Source organism: Dama dama, chromosome 13, assembly GCF_033118175.1.
Source record: "Dama dama isolate Ldn47 chromosome 13, ASM3311817v1, whole genome shotgun sequence".
Taxonomy (NCBI): domain Eukaryota; kingdom Metazoa; phylum Chordata; class Mammalia; order Artiodactyla; family Cervidae; genus Dama; species Dama dama.
Window position 1 is genome coordinate 38,558,521 of NC_083693.1, and position 24,542 is coordinate 38,583,062.

Here is a 24,542-nt window from a genome sequence, read left to right on the forward strand (position 1 = left end):
GGGAGCCTGGCTGATGTCCCCAAGAGGGATCTGGTCAACACCAGGCCACCTGACTAGACATTACTAAAAGGATGCCTCATAAGCCAATCTGCTCTGATTGTGAGAAAATACAAACCAGACCACGGACATCAAGCCTGCTGGAAGAAATATCAACAACCTCAGATATGCAGATGATACCACTGTAATGGCAGAAAGTGAAGAACTAAAGTGCTTCTTGATGAGGGTGAAAGAGGAGAGTGAGAAAAGTGGCTTAAAACTCAACATTCAAAAAACTAAGATCACGGCATCTGGTCCCATCACTTTATGGCAAATAAAAAGAGAAAAAAGTAGAGACAGAGGCAGATTTTATTTTCTTGGGCTCCAAGATCACTGCAGATGGTGACTACAGTTATGAAATTAAAATACACTTGCTCCTTGGAAGAAAAGTTATGACCAACCTAGACAGCATATTAAAAAGCAGAGACTTTGCCAACAAAAATCCATCTAGTCAAAGCTGCGGTTTTCTCAGTAGTCATGTACAGATATGAGACTTGGACCATAAAGAAGGCTGAGCACAGAATTGGTGCTTTCTAACTGTGGTGCTAGAGAAGACTCTTGAGAGTCCCTTGGACAGCAGGGAGATCAAAGCAGTCAATCCTAAAGGAAATCAACTCTGAATATTCACTGGAAGGACTGATGTTGAAGCTGAAGCTCCAATACATTGGCCATCTGATGCGAAGAGCCAACTCACTGGAAAAGACCCTGATGCTAGGAAAGATTGAGGGCAGGAGCAGAAGTGGGTGACAGAGGATGAGATGGTTGAATGGCATCACTGACTCAATGGACATGAGTTTGCGCAAACTCCAGGAGATAACAAAGGACAGGGAAGCCTTGCATGCTGCAGTCCATGGGATCACAGAGAGTCAGACATGACTTATTGACTAAACAACAATAAATGAACATTCTACACAATCCCAGGCCTGTGGTCTTCCAAACAGCCCAGGTCCTAAAAGTCAGGTACCCTGAGGAATGTTCCAAACTGAAGACAGATAGCTAAAGAGACGCTACAGATGAATACAGCATACTGTCCAGAGCTGGAACTTTTATTACAAAGGCATTGCTGGGGCAGCTGGCACGTAGTGACTAGGGTCTTTAACCGTGATCACATGCATCAGTGCATTAGTGATTAGATGAATTCCAGAGTCTGATGGTTACACAGAAGAATGTATCATAGAAACGTAACCTTGTTCACAAGAAATGCACACAAAGTTCTACCAGGATGATGGAATTTCAGGCTGATAATTTACTTTCAAATGGTCCAGAAGGAAAAATTTTTTATATTACACAACTTTTTTGTGAGCTTTTTGGTATTGCCATTTTTTTAAGTATTAAAGTATATTGAATCACCAAAAAAAAAAAGAACAGAAAAAACTATAGGTGCAATAACAACAAAATTCCAGGGTGATTGTGAGGCATCCCTGTGGATGCAAAGTCTTTGTTCTAGAAGCCACTCAAGCAGTTGACCACAAGCTATGCACATAGAGCCCTTCCACCAGGCAGCCCCACCCTGGAATCCTCAAGCGGGCCACACTTGCTAACTCTGATCCCCACCTACTGCAGTCATCAGAGATCACCCTCAGTTAATTCAGGGCACCCTCTACCTTCAGGTGCCCCAGAGGCCCCATCAAGCTGGGGGCACTGGCTCTCCCCTCTCATGCATCTTCCCTTAGGGGCGGCCTGGTTGTTGAGGACATCAAGGCTTTAGTCCTCTGCCCATGTCCTAGAGTCCTGAGTGATGCAGATTTTGGAGCCTACTCTCTCCCTGAGCCTCAGACAAGAGCCAGGGGCCAGGCTGGGGAGAGTCCAAGTGGCTTGGTTGGGCAATCTGTCACTCCCTCCACTTCACTCAAGGAAGCCTTCTCACCACCCTCCTCCATCGGTGTATTCCCTAGAAAGGCCCACAGATCTTGGTAGCAGTGGTCCCACCAGCCCATCAAATGTACCCAGGCATACCTGCTGCCCTGAGAGTAAAGCTTCAGCCTAAGCTGCTGGATGTGGGCATGAGCCCAAGGGGCAGCCTCTGTTCCTCCTCAGCCCCCCAGAGAACCAGCCCTCGTGTGGCCACACACTCTGAGCAGGATGCCTCTGCACCAGGGAGACTGTGACTTAAAGGGGGCTCACCTCCCATGTTGCCAGGTTCCTTGCCTCAGCCTCTCTCCTGAGCCCACCCAGCCAGGGTAGGGGTGGAGAGCTGGTCCAGTGGGCTAGCTGCCATTGAGTGGTATGGAAGGAGGCGGCCACAGATGACTTCAGAGGGCCGAGATGGCCAGGCTCCATGTACAGAAGGGCCACAGCGGGGTGTTCTGTCCTCTGCGCTCCCTCCTGACTTGGTCCAGTGACAGGCTTGCTTCACTGTGTCCCCAGCATGGACAATGCCGAAGACCCTGTGTACGAGAGTCTGGAGGAGTTCCACGTTTTCGTCCTTGCCCACATATTAAGGAGACCCATCGTCGTCGTAGCGGATACGATGCTGAGGGACTCAGGTGGGGAAGGTAAGTTTACCCATAATGAAACAGATGTATTTTATTCATCACCCAGAAAGTGTAGCATCCCAAGTAAGGAAGAGATAGTTGAACATAACAGCTGAGCCTCCAGAAGGACACGGAACTTTACTTTGCCTGAACAAAGACTTTATTATTTCTCCTCAACTCCATGTTTCTTTTTCCTCCCCATGCAGGGGGGATTGCTCTTCTTTTATCTTTTTTTTGGCTGTACCACCACTGTGGCATCTTAGTTCCCTGACCAGGGATTGAAACTGGGGCCTTGACAAGTAAAAGCCCAGAGTCCTAACCATTGAACTTTAAGGGAGTTCTGTGTTTTGACGGCGGTAGAAATCTGGCTAAGTAGGATTCGGGATGAACCCCTAGGGGCTCCTGGCCCGGCCAGTTGCCCATGCCCCCCAGTAGTACCAGCGTTGTCCCAGGGCCACTCAGCCACCTGAGTCCCCTCCTGCCCCCATTACACGTTTTAAAGAAGAAACAAGAAAGGCATAAAGTGCAAAGTCACCCAAAAGGCTGTGATGGGACCAGAGCTGGGGAAAAGGAGGAAGGGATGGAGGGCTTTCTAGGGCTGGTGCCTACTTCACAGCCCATCACACACACCCTCACCCTCGGCCAGGCCAGTACTTCCCAGGGTGGACACTGCCTCCCACTTTTTAGACGAGAAGCCCAAAGCCCAGAGAGGCCACACAGTGTGCCCCCATCCCTGGCTGAAGCCTTGAAGGAAGCAGGATCGACCCAGGGAGGGAGAGCTCCTAGGCGTGTTCTCCCTCCAGCCTTTCAGCTAGAGCCCACAGGATACTGCCTGTGGGCTCTCTGAAGGGGAGGGACCAGAAGGGTCATTCCAGTGCAAGTGGCCTGCCTGTCGTGGCTGGTATAACCACAGAGGGCAGGGGCCTGGGGCACACTGGTCACTTCTTGACACAGGGCACACTTGACACAGGCCTGCCAAGGTCCGCAGCTCTTGGGTCCCTATACTCGTCAGATCCCACAGGGCTGGGTCCACACCTCCTTCCCTTGTCTAGCCCTCTCAAAGGTTGTTCCCACCTTGCCTCTCAACAGAGAGAGAGGCCAGAAGCACAGTCACTGATATAGACGGAGCAAGGGTGGGGAGGAATCCTGAGCTCATCAAAGTCATCTCTGAGGTCGACTGTCCTTTCTTTCCACTCAAAGAAGGGCAGAGAGTCACTGACTCCAAGGCTAAGAGACAAGGCCTTTGTGATTAAAAAGTATAGGCCATATCAGGGCATGTATTTATCTCAGTAAGAATTTAGGCCTTTTCCCCCTTTGGGTAAGGAAATGAACAAGATTATGTCCCAGTTGCTGAAGGAGCCAATCCCCATCTCTCATTTCCCATCTTACTTACGGCTTGGGCCTGGAGTGCTTTCACTGAGTTTCTCAAAACCTAGAACAGACAAGGTCTGGAGCAGCACAGGTGTTTTTCTGTGTGCAGGTGCTTTTGTGAACACAGGAAAACACAGGTTTCCAGGTAGCCATTAGGGCACGTCCTGGCTGATCACCTGAGCAGGCCTCAGGGTGGCAGGTAGGCCCAGCAGGTCACAGCAGGTCCCCTCAGCCCTGGCCCTCTTGTTCCCAAGGTGCAGCCTGACAAGGCATGGGGACCCACAAGCCAGGACGATGCTGCCCAGGGAGGCAGGTTGGGGAGGGTGCCCTGGTCAGGCCCAGGACTTGGGGGCTAACAAGCCTGGCCCCTGTGAGCCTGGGCTTCCTAATCCATTGTGGGCTCCCAGGGATCTCCCGCTGGGTGGGAGGAGGCCCCTGTACTGTAGAGTGGATGATGGATGATGATAGCACCCGGGGCTGCAGCCTGAGCCCACCCTCCATTCGCTCTGCCTGTCACCTCCCCCGGGTTGGTGAAAGCTGCTGTCTGTGTCCCTTCCGCTCCACATGCCCTCCTCACCTTTGTCTGTGTCTGCAGCATTCGCTCCAATCCCCTTCGGAGGGATTTACCTGCCTTTGGAGGTACCTCCCAACAGATGCCACTGCTCACCTCTGGTTCTGGCCTACGACCAAGCTCATTTCTCTGCCCTTGTGTCCATGGAGCAGAGAGACCAGCAGAGAGAACAAGGTATGCCTGCTGCCACTTGACGGTGGCGGGGAACAGAGGGGCCAGGAGGGCAGGAGGTGGAATGTGGAGCCCTCCCTTGAGAAGTGCACTCAGCAGTGATGGGTTTTGCCTAAAACTACCATATACATGCAAACAATATCATTGAAAATAATGCCATTTGCAGCAACATGGATGGAATGGATTTAGATGATCATTATCATAGATTATCATACCTAAAAAGCTTAGATTATCAAGTGAAGTAAGTCAGAGAAAGACATATCATGTGATATCACTTACATGAGGAATCTAAAAAAAGATACAAATGAACTTATTTACAAAACAGAAACAGACTTACAGACACAGAAAACAAACTTATGGTCACCAAAGGGAGGAGTGGGGAAGGATAAATTCAGATATACACACTACTATATATAAAATAAACAACAGGGACCTACTGTATAACACTATACTCAATATTTTCTAATAACCACTAAGGGCAAAGAATCTGAAAAAGAATATATATGACTGAATCACTTTAAAATATGAAGAAATTAATAATTCTGTCACCCTTATCTATCCTTTACTGTGGTTCCCTTCACTTCTATGCATATTTTATATGGATGCAGTTAATCTCAGATGTAATTTTTAAAAGCTGTTCTAGTGCAATCACCTAACTATAGCTCACTTTCTTTGTAAATAAAGTTTTATTGGACCATAGGCACATTCATTCAAAGGCGAATTATCTGTGGCTACTGCTTCTGTACGCTAACAGCAGTTGAGAAGCAGTGTCAGACACTGTGTGGCATGCAGAGACTAAACCATTCACTGATGAGTGCTTCATGAAAAACGTTCGCCAGCCTCTGCTCTGCAGTAGTAAGCTTTTGAATCAAAAGATGGATATTTCCACTCAGATCATTACATGGGAGCTTCCTGTCATTTCAGTGCTGCAGAAAGTCCTACCAAGCTGGGCCCACAGGCTGTGCACTGCACAGTTCCAGCCACAGTCACACAGACTTGTGTGGGGTCGGTGTTTAGCCAGCACGTTATGTGTCTGTTGTGGAGATGGTGGGATTTTGTTTGAAATGTTAATTACTGATGGATGTGTGATTAACTGAGCAATGAAGGAGGAACTCTTCCTTTTTCACTTCTGTGTCTGGTTAGACAGAGAATCCTCAGGGGACCAAAGGAAGGAGAGGCTGAGTGATTTCAGGGTCCCTGCCATCGGACATGGTCCCAGGAAATCTGTGTTGTCTCATCCCATGGTGACGTGAGTCCAGAAGAAAGGGAAGCAGGGCTGCAGCCGGCTGAGGGGATATCACATCATTTTCCTGTGCTGTTTACAGACGTCTCACTTTAGCCACATTTAGGCCTTTTCTGTTGTCTCTCTGCATTTTGGCCAGTGAGAGCTGGCACCTTCCTCATGGCTTCCAGCTCTTCTCAAAGCTCACTGTGGCTCTTGGGAGACAAGAGGGCCCTTTCTCAGCCTCACCTTGTTGGCAAGTGATTGAAAAGACCAAAAGACTGTCACTTAGAAGTCAGATGTTAGCCATGAGTAGTAGGTCAGCGGCTCCTAACCTGGCAACTCAGAACTCTAGTCTTCTATTGAACTGTACAGAAAAAAATAAAAAAACTATAGAAGAAAGATGAAATAATAAAACCATTATATCAAGGTGAAACATTGTAGAAACAGCATGTTGCATATAAATTTTGGAGAATTTGAATAAAATTGGCTGTGTTTTATTCCAAAATTTAAAAATGAGGGCCCTTTCTCAGGACTGGGGGTCCAGGCCACTCATCCGGTCTCGCAGAGACTCTCTGTGGTGAGGGGAAGATCATGGTCATGGGGATGGCATCTCCAGCCACTGAGCTGGGCCTTCAGAGCCGAGTCCCCTCCTCACGGAAGGCACTGAGCTTTCTTTCAGGCCTTCCAGGTACTGCTTTTGGATGCTTTCCAGGCCAGTCTGAAGGTGCTCGTCAATAAAAGGACAAATGCAGAGGAGTTCCCACAGCTTAGCAGGGAGCGTTACAGAGGTAAGGGTGGTGTCACCTCTGAAAACTTGATTTCCCATAAGTGGGCTCTGGTCCCAGCGTGGTGTCTGAGGGGCTGTCGTGGGCTCCTACAGCGCCCCCTGCTGGCTCCCTCCTCATAGCGGTGCGCTCCCTGCCTCCACGGTCTTCATGTGACCCGGGCCACACATTGACCCATTCAGTTCTCACAGCCATTGCACAAGCAGAAGCACGGCACGTGTAAGTGGCTCCCACTGGCTGGGTAACCTCTGTGCTGCACATCAGGCCCTCACACATTGGGAGAGAACACGAATGCTCTGCAGACTCGGAGGCTTTTAAGTATTGCTGCCAACGCGTCCCCGTGCCACCCTCGCTAGTGTGTGCTGGTAGACAAAACCATGCTTCCTGCTCCTCCTGTTGGAGGAGTCCAGAGGTCCTATGTGCCTGGGGCTGAGGGTCCATTCAGTGAAGCACCTGTTGCTTGCAGGTTTGAAGGACCCAAAGATGAAGTGTCCTTGCCTTGGGCCCTCACCACCTTGTAGGGGAGACAGGCAAGCCCACCAAGCCACATTCCGTACAAGCCACATTCTGTACCAGGCAGTATATGCCCCAAACAGGCACGAGCTCCATTCAGGAGGAGAGTGATTATTCTAATTGGGAAGAATGGACAGATGGAACTGAGCAAAAGTGCTATGCCAATGCAGGGATGTGGCTGGCGTGTTGCTGGCGTGGCCCAGCAAGCACCTGTCATAGAGGCATGACAGCGTTGGGTCTGGGTGCTGCCACGTCCTCACTGTGTGGCCCAAGGGGCGCCACGTGCCCTCCCAGCCTGTCCCCTTCTCTGTTATGCAGTAACACCCACCTCCCTGGGAGTGACCGCCTTTGCCTCCCCTTGTTCATCCTCTTCTCCCCCACCCCATCCTCTGCCCTTTCTCTTCCACCCATTTTCCCATTGGTCTCTTTCTAATTTGACATGTTTAAGGACCTCACCATTTAGTTGTGAAGTGACTACCAAGGGATAGTCCCTCCACACACTGAAGTTCTCAGTCACCCCTGGGAATGATACTGCTTGTCCCAGAATCAGGCCTGTCCCCTGATCCATACATGTTCCTTCGAAGATAAACCTAAAGGCCTCAGTTGGCCGCCTTCCTGGCCACCCAGTGTCTCCCTGAAAGGATTTGCTGTGGGCAGGAGGAACAGAGCAGACACTGTCCGAGGAGCCATCACCAGAGGAAGCCTACCCCACAGGAACTCTGGGATACTGTCCTACCTTCTGGCTTGACATCAGAGACTGCCGGCGGCTTTCCACAAATACCAGATCCTAGCAATTCCACCATTGTTACCTGGTGGTTGGGGATAGTGGTGAGAAACTGAAAAAACATTAGGAATCTGCTTGGGGAACAGGCTTATCCTCTCTTCTCAGCCTTTATGAGGCCAAGAAAGTGGAAGTAACCACAGAAAGCCATGTGTTAGCACCCAAAAGATTATTCCAAATAGCATTGGGCTGCAAGGGTGGTTGCTGCTCTGCTTCTCTAACAGGGAGTCCTGAGGTAGGTGGTCCAGGGCTGGTGCATTAGCCCTAGACATCCTCAGGGACTCAGGCCCCAGCCTCTGCCTGATCCACCATCCTTATTGTGTGATTTCAGCCTCGTGGTTATAGAATAGATGCTATAGCAACAGGCATCACATCCACACCCCAGGCTGGGCCAAATGGCTCTTTTCTTGAAACTTAGTCATTTTATTCGGGAAGACCACCTTCCTCCAGTACCTGTGCTGGCATATTACTTATAAGACTGAGCTCCACACTTGCAGTTTTCCAGCTGCAGGACAACCTGAGAAATGAGTGCATCAGAGGAAGGAGGGGGTGAGGTGGTAGGTGGGGGTTCACTGGGCCAGCTCTGAATCGGGGAGAGAATGTGATGTTTCCAGGCAGTTGCATCTGGACTCTCCTGTTTATTTCACTGGCAATGACCACTTATCTAGGGAATGGCAAAAGTGGGGGGGAAAAAAAAGGGTGTTGGGAGGTGTTCTTCAGATCCTCATCTGGAAATAAACCACATTAGCTGTTAGGCTGTCAATTCCCTAAAAAGCGGTGGTGCGTGAGGCCGTCAATTCCCTAAAAAGCAGTGGTGCGTGAGGCTGTCAATGCTGTGCTACTTAGGAGAAAATCTAGTTTATTTAAGCGCATAAAGAAAAGCAGCCCTCCTCCCAGGCTATGCACTGCTTGTGGATGTCAGGTTTGGGGCTGACCAGGTGAGGGTGGCACAGGCGCCGTGCATCCCACCCATGGCTGTGCCCCCATAGGAGGAGGGGCAGGGGTGGGGTGGGTGGTCCTACTAAGAGCCAGAGCCAGACTTGGCTCCTGGCGACTGACTTGATGGCACATTCCTATGCCTCTGAGATCTAAATGCCACCAGGGAGTTTCACACTCAGAGGTTTTCTCTTCTACAGCCCTGGGCTTAGGCCAGGACAACCTCCCCAAAGCAGGAGCCTTCTGATCCTCCTGAAGTGAGACCTCAGCCTGGTGAGGGGCTTCTCACTCGCTGAAGTGAGACCTCAGCCTGGTGAGGGCCTTCTCACTCCCTCCTTCCAGAAGGTCTCCAGCTCTGTACCTTTAGGCTGGGTTGCACTCTGCCCCCCAGGAGTTGCCCAGGAATCTCTTTACAGACTCTGACGTCACCACCCCTATAGCATCCTTGCCTACGAGGACCAAGGATGCTCAGTGAGAGGAAAGGTAGTGAGGAAACCATCCTCCTCCTTCCTGCCCTTCCCTGCCATGCCTCCCTCCATTCACAGGGCTCCCTGGTGATTGTTAGAACCCCTTTGACTTTGGCTGCAGGTCACCAAAACTCAACTTAACCCCAGGCAGTTAGGGGGCTGGTTCTCACACACACTCAACAGTGTGGGGCACGCAGGCACTCCGGGGCAGGTGGGACATTTCAGGAATGTCAGAGATGACCAGGTGACTCTGCCTCACCTGCAGCCTCCTCACCTTTTGTTCCAGACAAGCACCTGCCACCACCCCCAGCAGCAAGCAGGTTCCGTTTGACCCCAAACTCACATGTCTAAAAGGATTACCAGATCTGGGACAGGAAGTACACACAAAGATCCTAGTGCATCTTGTCCTGGAAGAAACAAGGGGGTGGTGTTGGGAGGGCTCCTGGGCTGATGGATGAGGCTCCCACAGGCAAGGTGGACAGAGAGGATCATCACTGGAAGGAGTGGTACCACGATGAAGTTGCTTCAGCCTATGACCTCATAATGACGCTCAGGGAAACTTTCCCTCATCAGTTCTGCAGGAACCTCAGGGCCATGCATGACCTCGGAGACTGGTTTAACAGCAGGAAAGCATCAGACCAGATCCTGCATTCCCTTGGTGAATTGATGACAGGTCCTTTGTCTGAGTTAAGGTACCCTGGCTTGTCATGAAGGGAGAGGCAATCTCGGTAAGGTCTGCATTCACATGTTGAGGTCCTATCCCCCAGGCCTCAGATTGTGACTGTATTTGGAGATGGGGTCCTCAGAGGGGTAATTAAAGAAAAATGAGGTGATTAAGGTAGACCCTGATCCACTGTGACTGTTGGACTTATAAGAAGAGTGGATTAGGACAGAGACACACACGAAGAGGAAATCGCAAGAGGACACAAGCCAAGGAGAGAGGCCTCAGGAAGAAATGACTCTGCTGACACTCTGACCTTGGACTTCAGGCTCCAGACTATTATTAATGAATGGCTGCTTTTTAAGCCCCTCACTCTGTCTTTCATCTTCATGGCCACCCAGGCAGACCAATACAGACAGAATGAGAATACCTGGTTACTCAAGCCCTTGGGAATGAATGAGGAACTGCCACATTTCTCATTACATCTGGCTTAGCTCATCATTATCACCTTCTTGACCAGCAGATGCTGCGTTCAGATCCATCAGTGGCCTGGCCAGTGTCTGTGAGCCCTCTGCCCCTTAGCAGCTCGTGTGTGGGGATGCTGGGACCCACCGTAGCTGGTGGTGAATTTTTTTACAAAGTAATATTCTGCAAGCTCTGTAGATCCACACCCCAGCAGATGTTTGGAACATGGCTTAGTCTTATAACTCTGCTCCAGGGGAAGGGGTGATCCCACTGGGGAGGTTCAGCAGAACAAAGAGCAGGAGCACTGGATGTGTGGTCGAGGGCCTGGAGAGCCTGCCTTGGGTCCAAGGTGCTCCGAGAGCTGGGGCTGGGACTGGGGACAGACAGCTGGCCCTCGGTCAGGGGGACAGGCTGAGGGTGAGCTCCAGCTCTCTCGTGTATACCTGCACAGCTTGAGCCACGGGGAGGTTCGTTCAACAAGTATCACTGTGACAGCACACTTGGGACAGTGACGGTCCTGGATGGCCCACACCTCACACGGTGAGAACTTGAGTGTGAATTCCTTCCTTCCGGGGGTCAGCAAGGCCACAGGCATGGGTCTGAGCGAGGCAGGGCCTCTCCAGGTGACCTGGGCTCCAGAGACAAGTGGCTATTATGAACTCTACTACCTGGTGCCCCAAACTCAGGAACTGGTGTCGCCAGCCTGGAGGCTTCAGGAAGAAGGGCCGGGACTGGGGATAAGGGGTTTCTTTGTCATGCACCTGCTGGCCCCTTTAGTTCTCTTGCCTGCAGCTCTCCCTTGGTGCAGCAGACAAGAAAACAGAGTGCCAGCCTGTGCCCACAGCTCAGCTGGGAGAGAGACTGGCAAAGTATATAACACCAGTTTCTGGGCTAGAACCAGCCATCATCCTCGGAAGCCAAGATAAGACTCTCAGACCACGGCTGGGCCCAGGCTCAAGTCTGAGCCTCCAGGACTGTGTTCTTGGAGCCTGGGGAGGAGTTGGGGGTGTGGGCTCAGAGTGTCAAGGTCCAGGACACCTGCTGGTCCCCTACTGCCAAGCACAGCCATGCCCCTGCCCAAGCAACGAACACTTTGTGGAAGGTTCTCCCTGGACCTCCCAGAACCCTGGGATGGAGGCCAACAGGTACAGTCATCACAGGCCCAGAGAGAGCAGCTGTCTTGTTCTTATATTTGAATAACAAAGTTCTGAGAGCCTCAGAATTAGATAAACGTGTTCTAGGACTTGACATGGGCCTCCCTTCTTCCCGCCACTCAATTCCTTCTGCTTGGCCCATTGCATCTTATCTATGTGTGTCCAAGCTCCTAAGGGCTTAAAAATTCCATGTTGTTGTTCAGTTGCTAAGTCACACCTAACTCTTTGTGACCCCATAGACTGCAGCATACCAGGCTTCCCTCTCCTTTATCTCCCAGAGTTTGTTCGAACTCATGTCCACTGAGTCGATGATGCCATCCAACAATTTTATCCTCTGTCATCTCCTCCTCTTGCCCTCAATCTTTCCCAGCATCAGGGTCTTTTCCATTGAGTAGGCTCTTCACATCAGGTGGCCAAAGTATTGGAGCTTCAGTTCTGGCATCAGTCCTTCAGTGAATATTAAGGGTTGATTTCCTTTAGGACTGACTGGTTTGATCTCCTTGTAGTCCAAGGGACTTTCAGGAGTCTTCTAAGGAAGACTTCAAATTTCAAAGAATTCAAAAGCATTAGCTCTTTATGGCCCAGCTCTCACATCCATACATGACAACTGGAAAAACCAAAGCTTTGACTAGATGGAAACCTCTCATCCTTCCCTGTGTTGAAAGTACCACTGCACCCTTCCAGCTCTTTCTGCCTACCCCACTACCCCTCACCTGCAGCTGCTGAGGTTGGTCGTCTACAGGCTAGGTTGCCCATGGGAGAGGGCAGGGCTTGCTTGCAGTGGGAAAGCTGGGGCTGGAGGGATTGAGTGGGCAAAGCTTCACCAGCACATTTTAGAACTTTTTAAATAACAGTTACATGTATGTTCTTGGTAACTTCCACAGGTGATTCATGGCCCTCTGCTTTCCCCACAGCAAGGATGTTAGTCCTTTGGCCCCAGAATACCTGGACCCTGGTCCTTCAGCTTGCAGGAAGCATCCTCTCACACCCACGGCACAACATCCATGGCCTCCCCATCCCACGTCCTCAGATGGCTCTGCAAAACACCCCAAGGTCACACCAGTACTTGCAGGCACTTTTAAGTACTTGTAAGTACTTTCCAAGGGCAACATTTGACCCTCTACACGTTCTATGCCCACTTGACAGAAGACACTGAGGAAGGAGGGCCGTCCCCAAGGAATGCTCACAGCCCATAAAGGGTCACTAGGGCAGGTTAGTAGGGTGGATGGTGAGACTTCCAAAAAGGAGACTTGACCAAAGAGGGTGGTAATCAGGGAATAGGCACCTCCAGAGACAAAGCCCAGGAAGTAGTACGGAAGCCAAAGTTTGCTTGGGATAAAACAGCAACTCACACCTGGTGACTCAGCAACGTTCAGGATGGGAGAAGATGCGGGGAGGGCTGCCTCACTCCTGAGAGATGGTAATGCCATCTGTTTCTATTCTGTTTTTAGGAAGTAAATATAAATGTAATTATTTAAACAGTTTTTCCTCCTAAATGTAAATAGCCTGGATGGAGTTCCATCCAGAGGCCACATGGGGGTCAGGGTACCCTCACAGTGTCTTTAGGGGTTCCCACTTCAGTGACCCAGAGAGCAGCGTCATGCAGTCTCTGAAGAGCTGGTCACAGACGGGAGGGGATGCTGAGATGAACAAGGGGCTGGGACAGCAGTACCCACGCAGCTGTCGGGCAGCTCTGATGGCTGAGACTGACACCCATGGACAGTCACACCAGAGCTTGTAGTTTATTTACTGGAAACAGACTCAGCACACGCAAAATGTGATATTTGGGGAAGAAATGTTTTTGCAAGAGCAGCTTGAAACATTATCTCTTGCCACTTAGAACCAACACCCCATGTTTATAAAACTGAGTCATTTGGAAATTTTGTGGAGCCAAACAGAATAACCCCACACCACAGGTCATGAACTCTGTTTTCAATCTGACTTTTATGCACAGCTCACAGTTAAATGCCAACCTATGTTTTGTGATTTCCCAAACCAGATACAATGCGACATTTCACTTCCAATCTATTTGACAACAACAAACTGTGCTTTTTCTTATAGGATTGATTTATAATAAACAGCACCCATTTCCTCGTAAGTAGAAATTGGTCTTAACAGGCTATGAATATTATTAAATGTTCCATTTTAATAGATTTTATAATATAATTTTGTTAGTATAGCAGTCTAAAACTATAAATTAACCTTTTTCTAATGAAACTGGCCCATCTGTGAACCTGTTTAAATACAATAGTAGAGGAACCACGTACCGCCCCCCCCCCCCCCACCTGTTACTGGACATTATAAGAATCAGGTGAGTTCACGGTAGCAAGAAGGCTTTAGAAATTCCTAGCAACCCCTTTGCAGTCAGGCTTCTTCCTGCTCAGCCACTTTCTAGGTTTGTGGTTTGCCACTGAAAGATACACTCAGGAAGGGTGTGGAAAGCCAGCTTGCCTCTCCACATGGTCTGCAGACAGCCTCACTGGACCGCGTGTTCTGCAAGCCGCCTCACTGGACCACTGGCCACATACCTCTGCTGCTCCTGCAATAGCCTTGAGTGTGGCTCCCAGAGGTGTGGGCCACCCCCACAAAGGTCCCTCACTGTTGCAGAACAGGAGGAGTCTCTGGGGGCATCCAGACTTTTCGCTCAGACCCTGCACCCCAGGACCCAGGGACCAGACGAGGGGTGTCATCTTTAACATTATTGGTTTTTGACTCAGGAACATCTCAAACAGCCCCCACGTGGCCAGGAGCAGTGGGTGGAACTTCAAGGCTGGGAGTTCTGTCCTGGGCTTGCAGGGGCACGTGAGTTCAGAGAGCTGGGTTTTGCTGATCAAATGCCCAAGAGTCCGGTTGTCCACCGACACCTGTGTCACCCCAAGGAGCATCAGCTCTGAAGGCCGAGGTTCATTTTCAAAGGGATGCCAGCTGTGCTCAACTACACAGAAAGAACTGTCCAAGGGTCCTTCACTGGGAACCTGGGGCCTAGAGATATGCGGGAGCAGGAGACGTAGACACAGGCTCCTTCAGACCTCCTCAAGTGTCTGAGCCACAGAAAGAGCATCCTCCAGCCACCATCTTCCCAACTGCTGAGTCAGGCAAGCCCCCATCTCCATATGAAGTGCTGCCCCAGGCCACCTGTGGACCTGCAGGCTTCTGACGGTTGGTGTTGGAGCAGGACATGGCCTTCATCAGTCCTCCTGCAGAAGAGGAGGGAGACAGAGCCCCAGGTGCCTGTCCTTCCTCCTGGTCATGGGGAAGGAACCTCTTAGTCAGCCAGCGTGACAGCCTGTTTCTGCTCTCCAAGAAGCCCCCCTCGTCACCGTTCCCCAGGGCTGCTTCTAATGCATGAGAGAACCTTTGTCCAGAAAAAAATGGACAGCTTCCTGACAACCCAAGTCCACTTAAGAGAATTGTCTCTGGGGACATTTTTCTGGGGAAAGGGTCTATGGGAAAAAAAATGCATCCTGACCAAAGCGCAGTGGGCTGCCTGGAGCGTGAGGCCACGGGCAGCTCATCAAGCAGGAACTCGCCACGTCCCTGGCATTCACGGAAGGGAAAGAGCTGCTGTTGCTGTGCGTCTTGAGGTGTCATGAAGCAAATCCTCTTACAGAAAGTCTGAGTTTTCCCAGAGGCACAAGGATGCAAGGATCTTACCCTGCCAAGGGACTCTGCATCACGCCCACCAGAGGCTGTTCTTGGGCACTGGTGGGCCAGAGCCAAGGCCACTGTGGGATCAGGCATGGGGGGAGGAGGAGGAGGACAAGGACCACCTTTCAGAGGCTCCTGTTCTTCATTGCCAGGCTTCCCAGGAGGCACAGTGGTAAAGAATCCACTTGCCAATGCAAGGGACTCAAGAGACACGGGTTCAGTTCTTCATTGACCAGATTTCTAGATGTCGTAAAGCCACATGCCCTGTCTTTCTCATCTTTGCGTCTCCAGCACCAAGACACTGGGGAAGCAATTAATAAATGTTGAATGAATGAATAAATAAGATTAGATGCTCACAGTCTACTAATTTCAGATAATTTTTAAAAGGAGGGGGAGGCAAGGTGACAACAGTAGTAGAAGGAAAGATATACATTGTGGAGTAAGGCAGACCTGCTTTTCAGTCACAGCTCCAGCTTTGGCCTGGGCAAGTCACTTATGTACCAGAGTTCACGTCCTCATCTATAAAATTGGAGCAAGAACCCTGTAGCTGATGTATGACCCATAAGTAATGAATGTAGAGCTCCTGACACAGTGCCTGGTATAGATGGAGAGTTAGACACAGAGATCCATGGAACAGAATAGGGAACTCAGAAATAACCCCACACAAATATACTGAGATGATTTTTGACAGAGAAGCAAATGAATTCAATGGAAGATGGATAGTCTTTTCAAAGAAAAGGTCATGAAGCGATTGGAAATCCATAAGAAATAAAAGGAAGCTAAACTCAAACCTCATTTATACAGAAATTAAGTCAAAGTTGACCATCTAATAAAAGTAAAATGTACAACTATGGACCTAGAGTTAGGTAAAGAGTTCTTATATGTTGTCCTATTTGTTCTGTGTCTCTGAAGATCCATGACTAATAGAACCACTAATCTGTTCTCCATCTCTAGAATTTTGTCATTTCAAGCATGCTGCAAAATGGGAATCACACAGAATGCAGTCATTTGGGATTGGCATAATCCAAAAAAGAAAATAATAAGTTGGATCTCTACTGTGCAAAGATGGTGGGGAGAGGTGTGGGGGGACTGGAAGGAAAGAGGAAGAGAGGAAGGCAGGGAAGGAGGAAAGAAGGAAAAACAAGTTACAGACTGAGAGAAAATATTTGAAAACCACATATCAACAAAGGATTTGTATCTAAAATACACAAAGAACTCTCAAAACTCAATAGCAAAAAGAAAACCCTCCAAACCATCCAAACAAAAAATGGGAAAAGATACAGACATTTTACCAAAGAGGGGATCCAGAAGACAAATAAGCCCATGAAAAGTTGGTCAACATTAGAACCACAAGATACCACTACATACCTATCAGAATGACTAAAATCTTAAAAACTGACAACACCAAATACTAGGGAGAATGTGGAATAATTGCTCCTACACTGCTGGTGGGAAGGTAAAAATGGTTCAGTCACTCTGGAAAACAGTTTGGTGGCTTCTTATAAAACTGAACATCACTTCTCATGCTGCTGCTGCGTCACTTTAAGCTGTGCCTGACTCTGTGTGACCCTATGGATGGCAGCCCACCAGGCTCCTCTGTCCTTGGGATTCTCCAGGCAAGAGTACTAGAATGGGTTGCCACACCCTCCTCCAGGGGATCTTCCCGACCCAGGGATGGAACCCAAGTCTCCTGCACTGCAGGCAGATTCTTCACCACTGAGCCATCAGGGAAGCCCTCACTTTCCATATGACCCAGCATATGTAGTCCTGGGCATTAATCCTAGAAAAATGAAGTTATGTTCACCCAAAAGCCTGTACACAAAACTGCTTTATTTGTAATAGCCGGAAACTGGAAACAACCCAAATATCTTTCCTGGGTTCATGGTTCAACATACTGTCTATATCACAGAATCCTACTCAACAATAAAAATGAATGACTGTGATTCATACAATTACTTGAGCGGACCTCAAGGGAATTATGCTGAAGGGAAAAAAAAATCCCAAAGCCAGCATTCTGTATGATTCTAGTTCTATAGCAGTCTGGAAATGACAAAATTATAGAGATGGAAAACATATTAGTGGTTCTGTTAGTCAGGGATTTCCAGAGAAACAGAACCTATGGGATACATATAGATACATATATAAGAGGAGATTTATTATAGAAATTGGTTCACATAATTATGGTGCCCAAGAAGTTCTACTGTCTGCTGACTGCAAGCTGTAGAACCGGGAAAGCCAGTGGTGTAATTCAGTCTGGGTCCAAATACCCAAGAACCAGGAGCGCTGATGTCTGAGGGCAGGAGAATATCAATGTCCTGCTCAAAGAGAGCCAGTTCCTCTTTCCTTGGCTATTTTGTGCTATTTGGGCCCTCTGTGGAATGTATGATGCCAGCCCATGTAGGTGAGGGCAGTTTTCTGTATCCAGTCTACCAATTTAACTGCTAATCTTTTCCAGGACTGCCTCCCAGACACACACAAATGGTATGTTTACCAGCTTTCTGGCCATCTCTTGGTCCAGGCAAGTTGATACATAAAATTAACCATCATAGTGGTGGGCATGAATTAAGGACCAACAGGGTTATTTAGAAGCATCCTGTTTAAATTCCAAAAGATGTATGTTCAAGATTCTCCAAATGTCTTTCTTGGTTATGGGTTTTTATTTAGTTTTGGTCTGAGAACAAACTTTTTATGATTTCTCTTCTTTTAAACCTGTGAAGGCTGGCTAAGAATATGTTCTATTTTTATGAATATTCCATGGGATCTTGAAAAGAATGCTTGTTCTGCTGTTGTTGAGTTCCATAAATGTCCATTAATTCAAGTTCTCTGGTGATGTAATTCAGTCTTCTATATCTTTGCTGATTTTGTCTGCTTGTTATGTTGGTTCCTAAAAATGGCAGTCTCCAACCATAATTAACATGTCTTTCTCCTTTCATTTTTGTTAGTATTTGCTTCATGTACTCTGAAGCCTATGCACACATGTAGGATTGTGATAGCTTCATGGAGAAATGACAACTGTATCACTATGTAATGTTCCTCTATATGAACAGACTTGCACTGGAGTCACTCCAGTTTTCTTTTTAGTATCTTTTTTTTTTTTTCACATTCAAAAAGCACGCAAAGGATTTATTTGCTAGTCAAAGCTGCTCACAGAACCAAACAGGGACTGTAAGTTTTTCCAGGGAGCTTCGCCTTAGTGAAATTAGTTGACTCTGCAGGCAGAAACAGGTTAACAGAGGACATTTACACCTTGGGAAAATATATCACTGATGAGGCATCCCTATATTTAATTATTTTAATGAGCATGTGACCCTGTTAAGAAATAACCACAGAATTCTTCAAAACTTGCACACACCCACGCATGTGTGCCCAGTTGCTAAGCTGTGTCCGACTCTTTTGCGACCCCATGGACTGCAGCCCACCACGCTCCTCTGTCCATGGGATTCTCCAGGCAAGAATACTGGAGTGGGTTGCCATTTCCTTCTCCTTCTTTTTAGTATCGTTTAACCTATGTATGTCTTTAGATTTAAAATGGATTTCTGGCAGTCAATATATACTTGAGTTTTACTTTTTATCAATCTGACAATGTCATCTATTAATCAGTATGTTTTGACCACTCACATTTTATGCTAGCGCTCTTCTGCTTGTTCCATCTATCTTTATTCCTTTTTGTCTTTTACTGTCTTCTTTATTTTTTATTTAATTTTATTGGAATATAGTCAGTTTACAACCTTGTATTAGTTTCAGGAGTACAGCAAAGTGAATGAGAAAAAAAAATATATATATACACTCTTTTTTAGATATTTTTTCCATATAGGCCATTTACAGATTATTGAGTAGAGTTCCCTGTGCTATACAGTAGGTCCTTATTAGTTATCTATTCTATATATAGTAATGTTTATTTCAATCCCAATGTCCCAATTTATCACCCCCAATCCACTGGTAACCATAAATTTGTTTTCTACAACTGTAACTCTGTTTTTTAGATAAGTTCATTTGGTACCCTTTTTAATATTCCATATATAATTGATATCATATTTGTCTTTTTCTGACTTCACTCAGTATGACAATCTCTGGGTCCATCCATATTGCTATATATATTTTTTCTGTGGCTGAGTAATATTCCATTATATATATGTACCATATCTTTATCCATTCATCTGTCAGGGACATTTAGATTGCTTCTGTGTCTTAGCTATTCTAAATAATGACGCTATGAGCATTGAGATACATGTATCTCTTCAAGTTATGGTTTTCTGCAGATATATGCCTAGGAGTGGGATTGCTGGATCATATGGCAGTTCTGTTTTTAGTTTTTTAAGGATCTTTTGCTATTCTGGATTAGCAAGGTGTTTTCGTCCAGCACTTTAAAGATGTCAGTCCATTATCTTCTTACTTGTTTAATCATGAGCAGTCTGCTGTGACCCTTAGATTTGTTCCTGTATATGTAATGTGTCTTTGTCCTTTGGTTGCCTCTGATAGTTTCTCTTTGTCTTTCATTTTCAGCAGTTTGGATGTATTATGTATATCCAGGTTTGTTGCTGTTGTTTTGCCTGCTTTTTTCTTAGCCTCTTGGATCTACGGTAGAGTTTGTCATTTGTTTTGGAAATATTTAGATAAGTAATGTCAGCCATTATTTATTTAAATATCTCCTCTGTTTTGTTATATCTCTCTCTTCATTCTGGGATTACACCTGCACAGATTTGGGGTTATCCGATATTGCCCCACCAATCTTGGATGTGCTGTTCTGCAAACCCCCCACTCTTTTTTTCTTTCTGTTTCAATCTAGTTAACATCTATTGACCTGTCTTACTGTTCACAGACTCTTTCCTCAGGTGTGCAAAGTCTACTAATCAGCCTCTCAAAGTCATTCTTTATAATTTTGGGGTTTTTTTTTTATTTCTAGCATTTCAGTTTGACTCTTACAGATTTTTTTCGCTCTGCTGTAATTAACCATCAAATTCTTCAAGGTATCTCCTTTTTCTATTTAGAGTCTTCAACTCATTAATCAGTTATTTTAAATCATGTCTTATAGTTTCAACATCTGTGTCCTGTCTATCTTGTCCTTCACCTGTCTTCACCTGTCAATGTACTGGTTTTTGCCCATCTTTTCTTATGCCAAAAATATTTTGTTGAAAACCAGCCATCTTGAGTACAGCAATAAAGACTAAGGTACATCATTTTTATTCCTTTTGTTTTGCTGCATAGAATTTGGATCAGTCTATATCCAAACCCTGGTTACCCAGCCTTCCGATTCTTCTAGTTATATCTTGTGTCTATAGTGGGGCTGGTATTTCTCACTGTCTGCCGCATGCTTTATGCTGAGCCTCACTTTGGCATGGGTCTCTCTCCATATCCTTGCCCCTTTTCTAACAGTAGCTTGCTACTCCTCACAGCTTCTTAGCCTGGGTATGGGAGGGAGAGCCGAGAGGGTACTGTGTCTTTGTTCAGATTAAGCCTGTATCTCAGGCAGGCACTGTGTCCCCGGATCTGGAGGGAGGGAGTGACCCCCCCCCACCCCCCTGCCGTAGTTCTGGGCTCAACACATATTCCTGCCCCTCCCCCAGAGAAAAACAGACTTATTCCCTGCTCCCTCCCCATTCTTTACTGGAGAAAGGCCCTAAGACCAGTGGTGTGTGCTGCCCTACTCTCTGCAGTTTCTTCCTTAGTACAAAAGTCTTTAAAGGACACTTGGTTAGAATACTGGCCAGTCTTTTTCTAAGTTCCAGCTCAGTCCCACAGAGAGGGCTGTGTGTGCTTGAGGATTTCCCTTGTCTGTGGCCCTCCAGGTCCTGTATTCTTTCCACCAGTCTACATCCTTCCTTTAACAACTTGTTAACAATTTTAGCTGAAATCTTCTTAGTGGGGTCCAGCTGAAAGAAAAAAAAGTGAAAGTGAGGTCACTCAGTCATGTCCAACTCTTTCCGACCCCATGGACTGTAGCCTATCAGGCTCCTCTGTCCACGGCATTTTCCAGGCAACAGTACTAGAGTAGGTTGCCATTTCCTTCTCCAGGGGATCTTCCAGACCCAAGGATCGAACCTGGCTCTCAGGCATTGCAGGCAGACGCTTTCCTGTCTGAGCCACCAGGGAAGCTGGGGTCTAGCTTAGTCTGCCCCCGTTAAGCTCATGTCCATACCTCCTCACCCACTCCAGTGTTCTTGCCTGGAGAATCCCAGGGACGGGGGAGCCTGACGGGCTGTGGTCTATGGGATCTCACAGAGTCGGACACGACTGAAGTGACTTAGCAGCAGCAGCAGCCATACCTCCTCAAAGACACCTGTCTTTGCTTTGATCTGGGACTAGCCAGTTGCCTGTGACTTCAGCTCTTGGACTGCTTAAAGGAAAGTTGTGAATCTCCACTTTGTCTAGCTTGTTGTTGTTATACAAGTGGGACATCCCTTCTTACATCCCTCAAAGAAACCAGAGGTCTCCATTCTTTTTTGCAAAAATAAGTACTGAAAATTGGTTGCTGCTTTGATTACCAACTTTGTCCAGGCTATTTTGAGATGATGCCTATATGTTTCCAGGTTACCAGGGAATTCTCCATGTAAGAACACTGGAGTTCATAGCTGTTCCCTTCTCCAGGGGATCTTCCCGACCCAGGGATCCTCCAGGGGATCTTCCCGACCTGGGGATCCAACCCAGGTCTCCTGCATTGCAGGCAGATTCTTTACCCTCTGAGCCACCAGAGAAGCCCCCAAAGTGTTAGTCACTCAATCGTGTCTGACTCTTTGAAACTCCATGAACTGTAGCTCACCAGGCTCCTCTGTCCATGGAATTCTCCAGGCAAAAGTACTGGAGTAGGTAGCCATTCCTTTCTGCAGGGGTTAAAAGATAGGAGCCTGCCTTTTCAAAGGGCCTTGGGGAGGGAGGGAGTTCACAGGCTTATTTTGAAAAGCATTTGCTGTTCCTGACATTTGCCACCAGAGGGCAAGTCACCACATCAGTCTCCTTCTCACTGGGTGAGGTCAGGCTTCCCAGGCTTCCAGCAGGGAAAAGTTAGGTGTGTAAAGTGAGAGGCAGAGGCATCTAAGTACCTGAGGCTCACAGGCCTGTTTTCGAGGCCTCCCTCTGGGCTGTACAGGTGGGGCTCCTAGGCCCTGCAACCCTGACCCGAGGGCCACAGCTCTGCCCTCTGCACAGAAGATGCCTTCTGACGTCCAGGCTGAGAAGCTGCCAGGAGCCTGCTGGGTGGTCAGGCTCTAGCACCTACAGGTGATTCCAACCTTCTGCTTTGTGTGTTTGGGGGGAGGCGGATGGTCAGGGTGGGGAGCCCCGGAAGTCCATCCCAGCCCAGCTACTGAGGAGAGGAATTCCTAGGGCCCTTCGGTAGGGACGCGGAGGAGGCTGCAGAGCCATACTACTTTAGTCGGTTGATCTGACAAATAAGCCAAAGTCATAGTGGTTTCAAGTGATAAGTTAGCTTCTCCTGCAAATGAAGCCTAAAACAGATATTCCTGATGATCAGGCAGGTCCCCTCCAAGTGGGGAATCAGAAACCCACTCCTGATGCAGAGCCTCCATCATCAGAAGGCTTGATGGTGGGAAGGGTGTGGGAGAAGGCCCACCCACCCCTTACCACACTGCCCAGGGCTTCACACAGTGCTTCTGCTCACGCCCCACAGATGCAAGCAAGCCCGTGTTCTTTCCTAACGCTAGGTTAGGGGCTGGGAAATAGAGCCGGGCCTGGGTAGGTGGCCCCAAGGAACCTCTCCCCTGGGAAGGTGGACAGCCAGACCCCAAATTGTCCACACTGTACCTACAGAAATGACTTCTAACAGATTATTATTCTAGAACAATGTTTGCCAGATTTGCTTGATTTTAGACCCATGGAGAATGCTTATTTAAAATAGAATCCTTGGGTCTGTTTCCTGGACACTCTGGTTTGGCCATCTGCATGGGGGCGTGGAGTGGGTGCCTTTACCAAGCTCTCCCTCCAGGAAGCCATCCTGCCCTGTCTACAGAGGGAGCCTCTGCCCCCAGCCCCCACCCGTGGGTGGGAAGCCAGGCCAACCTCTCTGTTGTCATGGTGACTCTGGGGACTGTGGGACCAGCTCCTGGGTGTGACCCAAGGGAGGCGGGTCCTGACCCAGCCCTGCAGGCCCCGCCCCCCGCCCCGCCCCCACGATTGTGACCACTCCACAGCTCAGCCCTGGGAAGGGCGGCTGTGAGTTACAGCCACACCAGACAAGACCAAACAGTCTGTGGCCAAGGTAGACCAAGTTGCCCCTGACCTCCCAAACCAGAGCACAGAGCCGCCAGCCCCATCCAGGTGAAAGGGAAAATCTGGAGCAAACCTGCGTTTCCCTGAAACGGGGGCTGGGGGTGGGGTGGAAGACTATGTGTGTCTTTAGCAACACTAGAGGGCAGCACCGAGTCAGTATTTCCTGTTTCCTACTAGAAAATCAACGGTTATTCAGTCTTAGATTTTAGGTATTTGTTATGTATTGATTTGCCTTTCTGTTTTTGCCATGACCCCTTTGTCATGAATCTTGGGGAAATGACACCAGATTGGTGGCCCGCATCTGGGGGGCAGGGGGAGGGACTGCGCGGAGGAGTAAGGAGACGGCAGAGTAAACCCCAGGCAGGAGCAGGGCCCCTGCGCCCTAGAGTGGTGACTGGGGGCTCAGTGTCCTGAAAGATGGGGCTCTTTGTGCCAAAGGAAAGCAGTATTTGGGAGGCCCCGTGTGCTCAATCAGGGTCAGGCAACATCTGGCCACCAGCACAGGAGTGGGGCAGAGGCACTCCAAGGCCAGAGCCAGCAAGGATAAGCCTGAATCAGGGAGGGCCCCGCCCAGCTGTCAGCTTCTAACCCACTTCCCCATCTAGAAGGTGGTCCAGCCCCACCTGCCTCCTAAGCTGGTGGGACAGCGGAGGTGAGACCTCCCTGTGGAGGCCCCAAGGCCCCAGCAGGTCTGAGTGTCACACCTGAAGCTGCACTGGTCCCTGCACCCACATATAGCAGCCCCAGTGTTTGGGCAGGCCGGCTCCCCAGGTCCTGCCTCCACCCCAGCCCTTCTGAAGTAGGCCCCAGGCCCTGGGGGCTGAGGCATGTTTTGATGAATCAGTCCCTCTGTGCAGTGAGGGGCCTGTCTCTCCTCACTACCTTGTTCAGTCGCTCAGTTGTGTCCGACTCTTTGTGACCCCATGAACTGCAGCATGCCAGGCTTCCCTGTCCTTCACTATCTCCCAGAGTTTGTTCAAACTCATGAGTCGATCATGCCATCCAACCATCACATCCTCTGTCACCCCCTTCTCCTCCTGCCTTCAATCTTTCCCAGCATC

At 48.5% G+C, this 24,542-nt stretch overlaps 1 protein-coding gene across 1 annotated transcript in view; it reads left to right on the plus strand.

Moving 5' to 3' along the window:
- Window positions 1–24,542, plus strand: part of OTUD7A (OTU deubiquitinase 7A) — a 376,613-nt gene that overhangs the window by 348,035 nt on the left and 4,036 nt on the right. Inside the window, exons 10-11 of the mRNA XM_061159630.1 lie at window positions 2,404–2,531; window positions 4,477–4,626. Of these exons, the coding sequence (XP_061015613.1) occupies window positions 2,404–2,531; window positions 4,477–4,626 (278 nt within the window). The remainder of the gene's footprint in view (window positions 1–2,403; window positions 2,532–4,476; window positions 4,627–24,542) is intronic.